At 26.2% G+C, this 12,056-nt stretch overlaps 1 protein-coding gene across 1 annotated transcript; it reads left to right on the plus strand.

Annotated features, from left to right (window-relative positions):
- Positions 1–9,928: 9,928 nt before the first annotated feature.
- Positions 9,929–11,831, plus strand: LOC101205028 (protein C2-DOMAIN ABA-RELATED 10). Its single transcript, XM_004142225.3, has 3 exons — positions 9,929–10,212; positions 11,039–11,134; positions 11,232–11,831. Exons 1-3 carry the CDS (start codon positions 9,934–9,936, stop codon positions 11,538–11,540), a joined length of 684 nt encoding a protein of 227 aa, XP_004142273.2. The 5' UTR covers positions 9,929–9,933; the 3' UTR covers positions 11,541–11,831.
- Positions 11,832–12,056: the final 225 nt, after the last annotated feature.

Genomic DNA, 12,056 nt, shown 5'->3' on the forward strand with positions numbered 1-12,056 from the left:
ATTGGTTCATAACATTGAAATGCGATGACTCAGAGATCTCAAGTAATGTTTTCACGAGGGAGAGTAAAATTTATTTTTTTTAAGTGTGTAAATTATATGAAATATGTACTTTTTTTCCTTCACTAGAATTGTTTGCCAATTAATTTTTTTCAGTAAAATTTGAACAAGGCATATTTCATATACATAATGAGTATCGAAGGGAGAGTATTATATTATTATTAAAATAGATGTTTCATTATGTTTACTGTCCATTGAAATGTCTTACTCCCTCACCACATCCAACTCTTTTGTCATGTGTCTTGAAGATATCAATTCTTAATGGTCATGCAATCCATCTCATGCCTGCTAAATCACCTATAAATAGTGACATTTGATCAGTTTTACAAAACAGATATTGGTGAAATTTTCATACAAATTGGAGATAGTGGAATATTGGGAGATTTCTTATTTTCTTAATTTTTTAAATTTATTATTTAAATTATATACTTTTATGTATATATTTTATTTTATTTACTTAAGTATTATATTTTCTCAATTTTGTGTCTCATTTTTACAACAATTAATTCTTTTATAAAAGAAATTAATGATAGTCAATATGTGAAGTAAGTTGCAAAACAATGGTAGATAAGCAAGACTTATGAAACAAATAAAATTAATTTTAAAATAAGGATGTAAAGGCAATAAAATAATTACCAAACAAGAATTTAACGTTTTTGGAAAAAACATCAACGTAAAATACATTTTTAAAAGTTTTTTTAAAATATAAAAAACCAGCATAATATTTATACTAAAACAATTTCGAAAACGAAAAAAGCTCACAGGTCCACAATGTAAAATACCGAAAATGACTCAATCAATGCACAATTAATTGGCCACTCGAGCACATAATATATTTGGTACACGATCTTATGCTAAGATTCGTTTAGATTAGCTAGCCAAATCTAAACGATCATATACAATATTTCCAACAATTTTTTTTTTTCAAGATCGTGTGTCAAATAAATCTTTTATATTTGGTACACAATCGTTTAGATTTGGCTACACACAGTTCTTTAGATTTAGTTAATTAGATTGGTCAACAGGATCGTGTACTCAAAACTCAACTACCAATATCACAACGATTTTTTTAAAAAAAAAAAATTTAGGGTTTAGGGACCAATATTGCTTAAATTTGGCTATCAATTCTAAACAATCCTATACCAATATCCCAACGATTTTTGTTCAAGATCGTGTACCAAAATTTTTTATATTTGGTACACGATCTTGAGAAAAAAAAATAATACAATATTTATGATTGATCGAAAACAAATATCGTGATTTTGAAAAAATATAAAAGAAAGAATGGTGCAGAAAGAAGAAAAGAAGAAAAAGGATGGAAAGGAATGACAAACATTAAATATGTTTTAAGAAAATGGTTCGCTTCATAGATTTTTTTTTATTTTGTTATACACATATTTAGGTGTTTTGTTATATATATTTATGAACATTAATCTTATAAAAATAGAAAAAATAAAATAATTATGAAAGTGTATTAAACACACGAAAATGATTGTAAAAGACAAAATTTCTAAAATTTCTTTACAAAATATAACAAAATAATTCAATATTCTATCTATAATTATAAATATGGATGGTCGGAGTAGATTTCTATCGATTTCTATCATCAATTTTATAAACCTATCGGTGTCTATTGATGCGGTATCTAGTATCGATAAAATAGGAAAGCTATATATTTTATAATATTTGGTTAAATTTGAAGATGTTAAAAGTGATTAACATTGGTGGTTGTTGGGGGGCAAGTTGGGAAAGATGAATGAAGAATGGGTGAGGATTTAATGCAATTATGTTGAAGGTTAAAGAAATCAATATATGTAATGGAAATGCTTTTATTACACCTCATATGAGGTCTCCATAATCTTTTATATCCATAAATTAAATCTTATGAATGAAAAGGGGGCAGGGGCAGTGACAGTAGCAGTATGGTTCAACTACCAAAAGTAATGTAAACCAACATTGAAAATGGTGAAACAATCAAACAATCTTTAGCTTTAATTACTTTTTTTTTTTTTTTTAATTTTATCGATTTTTGTAATAACTATATGGTTTGTTTTGTTATATACATGCAACTTTATTTCATAATTTTCTAGCCATGCTCTATGAGAGTCTATGGGCTATTAATGGTAGAAGCCAACCTCTCATTAAATTTAAACCATTCTCATTAATGAAAGAAAGTTTGAAAGGAATCAACAACACCCATATCTCATCTTTTTTTACATATACTTTTATATGGTAAATAAACATAATTACATCTCTCTTTTTTGGGAAAAGATTACAAAATGAAAATCTCTTGCTTTAAGGTCAATACAAAACCAAAAGAAACTAAACTCAAATATAAGAACTCATACACAAATCAAACAACCAAGAAGTGGGCAAATTCAAAATGTGTCTCACATCCACTTGCACAATACATATATGTAATTGGATGCCAAAACCTCAGACAATACGACTGTTGGAGAAGTTATGGCACACCTCCAAATTTGTCTCCCTATTTAATATATTTCTTCTGCCTTTGCTTTTAGCCTTCATTTGATATCATAACCCTTTAAATTTTACCAAATAATTTTAAAATTTTTATTTGTCTTTCTAATTTTAATTTTAATAAGTTAGTTACAAATATTTCTAAATTTAAAAAAAAAATTATTCATAAGTAGATCTACTAGCTACAATCTATCACTTATATGATAAATGTTGTATCTAGGTTTATCACATAATATGTAAAAGTTTTTGTTATTTTTATAAATAAGTTAAATTTATGCTATATTTAAAAGACGCTTGCAAAAATAGCAAAAACATTTATGATAGTAGGGTCCATGTTATTATATTTTTTAAATTGTAAAAATAGCAAATTTAAAAGTCGGTAACTCTTTGAAATCATTAATTACTTGTCATATTTTTCATATTCGCTATATGAAGAAAAAAAAAGATGCGTTATAAACTGTTTTCCTAAAATGTTTGTATCATCCGATTGAATTTCTCTATTTGAAAATATTGTTTTGTTTTTAATTTAATCTAAAGACATCTTTTATCAAAATTAGTTACTTATTAGTAATAATAATTTAATCAAAGAAAATACTATATGTGAGTATGTTTTCAAAACTTTGAGTCAAAATATTAGTTTGGTCTCCCTGCTTCTTTTAATTTTTTTTACTTTTAAATGCCAAATTTTACTTCTTGTACCTCCGATAATAAATATTGCTTTTATTTTTCTAAAATTCATTAAATAATGATAAAAATAGTTTCATGTGAGATAAAACAAGTAAAAATAGTAATATATGAAAAAATTTTAAAAACTCTTGAAAGAACAATAATTGTAGCCAACAATTAACAATTAAATTTAAGATTTTATTCAACATATAAAAATAAAAATGAACATTTGAGTGTATAAAAACTAACATGAGCCACTCTCAAAATATGAAAATAAAGGCAATTTTTTATGTTCAAAATTATAACAAATTATTTGAGTACAACTTAAATTTAAGGTTTATTCTTCTAAAAAAATATAATGAAACGTTAAAATATTTGTTTTCTATAGAATAATTTTAAAAACAAGAGAAACCCACCAGCCTACCATGAAAAGTACAAAAATGTTATGTGATTAGTTGACATTCAACGCATAATATATTTGAGAAACGATATTTCTTACACAATCGTTTGGACGATCATTTAAATTTGGCTACCTAAATCTAAACAATTTTTTTCAAGAGTCTTTGCTAGACGACCATTTAGATTTGGCTATTTTTGGTATACAATCGTTGAAATATATAATCGTTTAAATTTAAGTAACCAAATCTAAACGACTTTTTTTGTATTTTTTGGTATAGGATCATTTATATCTGGTACACGATCGTTTAAATTTGGGCCATCGATTTTTCTTCAAGATTTTTTGGATCGTTTATATTTGGTACACAATCTGTTTAAATTGAGCATTTAAATTTGGCATCAAAATCTAAACAAATTTTTAAATATTATTTAGTACATGATCGTTTAGATTTGACTATTTTATTTTATACGATGGTTTAAATTTGGCTCCCAAATCTGAATAACAAATATTTTGAAAAACAAAAAAATTGGTACACGATCTTTAACCAAATAGCAGTTTTAAAAAAAAAATAAAAATGGCATAATAAGGAAAGAAAGACAGTGGAGAGAAAAAAATCGCAAAAAAGGTAAGAGAAGAAAAATGATAAAAAAAGAAGGACAAATTATCTAGAATATTTTAAGAAAATGGTCAGCTTAAAGGGTTTTTTCTTTTGTTTCACGGGTCGTAAATATTTTAACTATTTGTTATATTTATGAAAATTAACCTTTATTAAAAGTATGTAAACTAAAGGAAATTTTTCAAAAATAGAAAATTTAACAAAATATTTACAAAACATGTAACAAAAATTTCATATTCTATCAATAATATATTGATAAGACACTGATAAGCTTCTATCAATAGTATTGATAGACGATGATAGAATTCTATCAATTTCTATCATTGATACAATCTAAAATTTTGCTATAACTTGTAATTATTTTAATTTATTTTGCTATAACTTGTAATTATTTTAATTTATTTTGCTATAACTTGTAATTATTTTAATTTATTTTGCTATTTTTTAAAGGGAAGTTTGTAAAAATTCCCCTTACATTTTTAAAATCGTAAAAATTAGCAAATTTAAAAGCAAATTACTATTACGTTACCATCTGATTACCTTCTTAATTACCCTCTTATTATCATCATTTGTTAAATTTAGAATATACAAAGCAAATGTTATAAGTTGTTTTTTTCTAAATTTCTTTTTTCACGCCATTTCCCATTTTAAAGTTACACCTTAAATTCAACTTAAATATTTGAAAAGAGTTGTAAAATTAAACAACTTAATATAGACTAATTAAAACGATTGTTTAATGCTCACTAATTTACTCCTAACATATAAATAATGTATGTGGTTGTACTATAAAATAATAAATAAAATAAATGCATCAGGTTGTTGGCAACTCTCTAATTTAATTTTCTTCTACCCTCTTTTATTAATGTTATTATTTGCATTGTTATTTATTACATTATGGAATGAATATGTGGACATTAAATTCATTCATCTTACATTCTAAGGTTAGCCAAGCTTTATAGCACTAGAATATCTAAACCTACGTTGTTCATGTCAAGATCTTTCTTTCAAAATCATCTATATTTTCCTTCTTTCAAAATTATATGTACATATATATAATATTGAGTTCGAAGAACGTTAAGTAATTTTAAAGAAACATAATAAGATGGTTAAATAAAATATTAGTTTATTAAACTAATATATTTTTAATAGAGTAATCATAGGGATAGAGGATAAACGTTCAATCTCAATTGAGGGAGTAAATGAGTGATCAGATGAAACTAACTCAGTTTTACTAAATGAGTAACCACGTTATGTATATATATATATATATAATTTTTTTAATTTTCAACTTTGAATTTTTTGTTGTTTTCATTGAGATCACTCAATAAAGTGCAAATGCAACCTATGACTATTGTCTAGATGGAACATAAATGGGGAATTTTTAAAAATAGTAAATTTTACAAAACATTTACAACATATAGCAAATTCTATAATTGATAGTCATTGATATGCTATAGTGATAGAAGACTATCAGTGATAGAATCCAAAATTTTGCTATAACTTATAAATATTTTAATTTATTTTGCTATTTTTAAAAATGCCCCAACATAAATTTCAATATGTAGTATTATTTGTTCTTGAGCCTTTGTTAATAGTCATTGTAAAATTGAGCAACACTGAAAAAAAACCAATAAATCACACAAACACAAATTTAAGTCTAACTTACAATATTGTGAAATCAATAGTGAGCATCAAAATGGACGAAACTGTATAAATTTTTTTAAACTAAAGTTTGGATTTTGTATATATGTATTGATTATTAATAGAGTTAAAAAGTGAAGAAAAAATATTGTATTGAGATAACATTTTAAGTAACTTAAGTTATTAAATTATAAGCAATAAATAAATATGAAATGTGTTGTTCTCGTTCTAATAATTGTAAAGGCTTTCAACACCTCTAAAATTTCTTAATTTTTTGTTTTGTATCTCTCAACTTCCTTTCAAATTCCAAGTATTTTGAAAAGGTTCCAAATCTTCTATAAGAATATTAATCATCAAACTTGTAAATTTATCCCAATGTATTAATAACCATATAATAGTTTAAATAAAATTAAAGAAACTATGATAAATCTAAAATTTGTTTAAGACGTTTTTTATTAAAAGAAAATCAATTATTGACATAATACAAATGCATGTTCACCATCAAATCTACAAAGTTACCATTATGTATTAGTAACAATAATTTAAATAAACTATGATAAATCTAAAATTCACCTAACACATGGTTTTTTTTATTAGAAAAAAAAATTTCAAGGATGAACATAAATACTACAAATGAATCAACTTAGCATGTAAATGAAAAATTGATTTGCTTACCAAATGCGTATCACTCTTTTATAAAAAATGCAAATGCTACACTAAATTTGTTACTTTTTTTTTATATGGTTGATGGAATTTGAAAGGAGTAATAAATAATATTTATCAAAATTTAAATATTTGTAACCACTATCTTAAAATTTTTCGAAGATAAAAAGACTTGTCAAATTTTGAATTAACTATAAACCTATAATCATAGATGTAAACAAACAATAACTTACATTAACTTTTTTAATATAAAAAATGGTAAATACTAATTACCGACCTAAAACATTTTAAGATGATAAGAAGCTAAAAATAAGATTATTACTTTTTCGAGAAATCAAGACTCTAATCATGTACCGCTAATAATAATATATTACATATTAAAAAATTTAAATAATTCGTACAAGTTATAAAAGTTTCATTAGTTTATTGTGATTATTAGTTTTTTTAAAAAGCTAAATACATCAAAACAAAGAATCTATATACACTTAACACAAAACACTAAATCAAACAACTTATTGCTATATATATATAACTCAAAATTCTTGGAATTGGATTTCATAATTCACATGTTTTAATTTTGTACCCTTACATGTGTTCTTCAAGTCTTCCTTTAAATTTTAAAGTATTAATCTATCGTAAATGCAACACAAAAGTTATATCAATATAAACGAAGTAATAGACAAAACAAAACATAGTGAGTAAAAAGATTTAGGAAACCAACCTAAGTTGAAGAGAAATTCAAATGTTTATAAAAAAAAAATTGAAGAGAGTTCTTTATATAGGTGTAGAAGATAAAAGTTACAATCTTTTGGAATCTCATCATTAAATATATTATAAATTTTAAAAATTAAATTATAGAAATAAAGAGATAACTTTTCGTATTCTAATGTCTTGATCTCTTAAATAATAAGTTATGTATGAAGGTGAGAATTTGAAAAGATTATAAATGATTATTGATAATTATATTTTTTTTAGGGAAATTTTCAAAAATAGCAAAATTGACAAAATATTTACTAGCAAATTCTATCACAGATAGTGATTGATATGCTATAGTGATAGAATCCAAAATTTTACCATAGCTTGTAAGTATTTTAATTTATTTCACTATTTTTAAAACTGCTCATTTTTTTTAATTATGAAGGTGAGAATTTGAAAAAATTATAAATGATTAATGATAATTATATTTTTTATATTAATTAAATAATCATAAATAAAAAAATCAATTAAATTTGGTTGATATTGTAAATATAGAATTTGGCAAGGGCTAGAATCGTCCAAAAATGATTCCCCCCTTAAGCCCTTTTTAATATAGTAATTATAATTATATATATATTCTTGGAGCATTTTTAAAAATAGCAAAATAAATTAAAATACTTATAAGCTATAGCAAAATTTTGTATTCGATCAATGATAGTCTTCTATCACTATAGCATATCAATGACTATCAGTGATAGAATTTGCTATAGGTTCTAGACATTTTGTAAAATTTGTTATTTTTGAAAATTCTTCTATATTCTTTTCGATTTTCGACAATAAAAATTCAAAATTTCATACTCAATTTATAGCGAAAAAAAAAAAAGAAACGAAAAAAGAAGACGATAACAACTTCTATAGGGGTCACTGTTACTTAACTAATTTTTTTAGAAAAATTGCATCAAATGACAAAAACATTAAGTATAAAATAGCTCATGACACCTATTTTCACATATTTTCTGTATGGGGAATTTTTTTAAATAGTAGATTTTACAAAATATTTACAACTTATAACAAATTCTATCACTGATAGTAATTGATATGCTATAGTGATAGAAGACTATCAGTGACAAAATCCAAAATTTTGCTATAGTTTGTAAATATTTTAATTTATTTTGTTATTTTTAAAAATGTCTGTTTTTGTATATTGTGAATATGACAAAATTAGTGTGTAACGACTCAACTCTCCTACTAAGCTGAGGTTATTACCATTTAATAAATATAGACTTTTTTGAATTTAAGAAAATACTAAAATTTAATGAAATATTTTAAATATTTAGTTAAAATAAATAGTAAAATATACAAAGAGATAATAAAATAAATAATTAATTAATTAAAACAACTAATTAAAATACTAGTTTGGGGCCCAAAAATATAACAAGAAAATACTTAAAATAAACATAACATGAGTTTAAAAAAAAATTCTGAATATAAATTACTGGAGTCTAAATGCGGAAGAAAACTAAAACTATCCCTTATGGTAAACCACGGTCACTTCCTATCATTCGTCAATTTGACTTTACCTCTACGTTTACATGTAAAAATAAAACATGTAAAAGAATGAGTATAAATTTATACTCAATAAGGGACTCACTATTAGTCACGCTAAGTGTCTGTTAATATAGAGTCCTATAATAAAGTACCTCATTTTATTGTGCTCCCGAACACACGTTATCCAGTGGTCCCGTTGGGACACATTTGGGCTCTTGATGAATCCGAAGGAATCACCCTAAAGGAGAGTTGGACTGTATGTGACTCCGTCAAATCACACATCAAACTAGCCACACAAGAATACATAGGTGGTGATCCCAAGGGACACCTACATAATACGACTCTAACAGGTGGAATTAACAAAACACTATAGCCTATACATACATATCATATCATCAATATCATAATTCAGTTAGACATAACTCAGACAAAGCACATTTAATCATAGCATGCCTCATTCATACTACATTTCAATCATAATATGGTTACCGAAGTAACCATTTATAAGGTCATCTCAAATAGTCAATATATACCTCTAGTCATAATATATCTTCCTTAACACACTACTGAGTAATACAGTAATACCAAACATACAACAAAGATTAATAATCACATTATTGAAGGTAATTTACAAACTACAAGTTTTAGGATATAAATTTCAACAATCTCGGTGTATTTCGACATCAAGCATTCATATAAATAGTTATTACTATTTGTATCAAATATTATAAATTGTAATTTTGTAATATTTTTGAAGGTAACAATATTATAAAATATTGTAACTATATTAGAAATTTAATATATAAGTGCAAAATAATACTTACTTTATTAATTATAATAAAGTGGATAATAACTGACTTACCTTTAGGACCAATTTTTTACGGAAGAGACGATCGACTTGAGCTCGTGGTGATAATGTGTTGTAAAAATGAGACACAAGGGAAACATGAAAATTGAGGAAATGTAATATTAAAATAATTAAATATAAGGGAAATTCTTATGGATAGATAAAAATTGAAAATATTAACAAAAATATAGCAAAAAATCTAAAATGTGCCAAGGAGAATTGAATATATCTTTCTATGTTTATTTAATCTTTTAAGCTTTCAATTGAAAACTATGATTAGGCCGCGTAAGTGAATTTGTCAAAAGCGAATTAACGCTGAATATGTCAACATTCTTACATCAACAATGTTACTTGCAATTAAATTTTAATAATCAAACAAAAATCAGCAACTTCTTCTTCCTCGATTCCTTTTTCTTATATATTTCTCATCTCCATAAATTCAACCATCAAATTCAAGATTATGCCAACACTTTCGAAATGAACAACGATAATCGTAGTGGACTTCTTCGAATTCGCCTCCTCCGAGGCCACAATCTCGCCATTCGCGATGCTCCAACTCGTAGCAGCGATCCCTACGTCGTCATCACCTCCGCTAACCAGGTTTTGTTCTTCCCTTTCCCATCTACTCCCTATTTCTCTATGTGTTTTATCTGTGAAAACCATTTTCATTCCGATCTTTCCTCTGAATTTTATTCCAATTGTTTTGTCCAACTTTTAGGATTTTCGATTTTGTGTTTCAATTTCTTCTTGAAACTCGCTGATTCAAGTTCCTCTTTCCAAATATTTGATTTATTTTATTGTTCTTACGTTTCTTCCTTTTGGATTTTGGATTCTTTTGAGAGATTCTTTGGAATTGTTAGTCTAATTTGTCTGTTTTTAGGTTTTTCTGTTTGGATTTCTGATTCGAGTTTCTCTCTACTGCTTCATTATAAATATTTGTTGAATTTCCCCCCTACCTTTTTTTTTTTTTGGTTCTCTATTCGGATTGTCCCTCGAGAAACTTTATGCAAACGGCTCAATTTCCAACTGCGATATCTCCTAGAACTTCTTGCAATTATTATTTGATTTTCCTGTTTTTAAGTTTCTGGATCTTGGATTGTTCTCAGAGCTTCATTGGAATTATTACTCTAATTTCTCCATTTTTAAGATTTTCTGTTCGTATTTCACTTCTGATACAAGTTTCTCCACACAACTCACAAATATTTGTTGATTTTTTTCCCTTTTTTGTTTCTCTATTCGGATTTCCCCTTCACAAACGGGTTGAATTTCAACCGTCGTATCCCTTAGAACTTGCAAATATTGGTCAAACTCTTCCGCTTTTAGGTTTTTATGTTCGAAAACTGCTCAAATTCTGATTGCAATTTCTCCATTGGATGGTCTTGGAATTGTTGATCTGACTCTTCTTGGATCCGAAATTTTTGTGCAGAAATTCAAATCACGCGTGGTGAAAAAAAATTGCAATCCAGAATGGAACGAGGAATTCACACTTTCGGTTACCGATGTCAACACACCAATCAAATTAGTAAGTCAAAATTGAACAATCCATCATTCAAAACTTGAAAAAGATGAAACATAATTGATCATCCAATAACAAAAATCCCATGAACTGATTGTCTCAGGCAGTGTTTGACAAAGATAGATTCACGAAAGACGATGGAATGGGGGATGCAGAGATCGACATAAAACCATACATGGAATGTTTGAATATGGGATTAGAGAATCTACCAAATGGTTGTGTAGTGAAAAGGGTTCAACCAAGCAGATCAAACAGCCTTGCAGATGAAAGCCCTTGTGTTTGGAATGACGGGAAGATCGTTCAAGATATGACTCTTAGATTGCAGAATGTTGAATGTGGTGAAATCATGATTCAACTTCAATTGTTCAATGTTTCTATTTTCAGAGGCCGAAGAACCTACTCTTTAGCATGAACAAACTCTGCCCCTCAACTGCCTTGCTTTTGATTTTACTTCGTCGTTGTTTGCCGTGGGTGTCTCTTCATTCTGCTTCTTTCTTCTCTGTTTTCTTATCAACTCCAACTTCAGAATTTAACCATTTGATTGGCTTGTAAATGTAGATTGTCATTTTGTTGATATAATATTTGTGAAATTGTATTGTACTATTGTTTGGGTACTTAGAACACATTATTGTTTTTTGACCCCTCAAGATTGTTCGTTTATTTGAATGCTTTTGTTGAGGTATTTATTTCTTTTCTTGTTATAGTTTTTGTACTTTGAACGAAACTTGATTCTATGAATAAGTTACTGATTTGTCATGAAGAAATTAACCATAAAGTTATTGGGGATGGAAAGTATCTTTTATCTTAAGATAACCCCAAAATCAAAGTTAAAATCAAAGTTAAATAGTTTAAATGACAAAATTATTTTACTCGGTTGAGAATTTAGCATAAAAGGCACGAAATAAGATTTTTAGCAAAACTTGCGTTT

Source organism: Cucumis sativus, chromosome 5 (genome assembly GCF_000004075.3).
Source record: "Cucumis sativus cultivar 9930 chromosome 5, Cucumber_9930_V3, whole genome shotgun sequence".
In the NCBI taxonomy this organism is placed as follows: Eukaryota; Viridiplantae; Streptophyta; class Magnoliopsida; order Cucurbitales; family Cucurbitaceae; genus Cucumis; species Cucumis sativus.

Excerpts from the sequence above, each read along its gene's own strand:
- LOC101205028 (XM_004142225.3), top strand. The coding sequence starts at position 9,934 with ATGTCAACATTCTTACATCAACAATGTTACTTGCAATTAAATTTTAAT. Across the intron at positions 10,213-11,038 it reads TCATCACCTCCGCTAACCAG|AAATTCAAATCACGCGTGGT; the intron begins GTTTTGTTCTTC and ends ATTTTTGTGCAG. Across the intron at positions 11,135-11,231 it reads TCAACACACCAATCAAATTA|GCAGTGTTTGACAAAGATAG; the intron begins GTAAGTCAAAAT and ends TGATTGTCTCAG.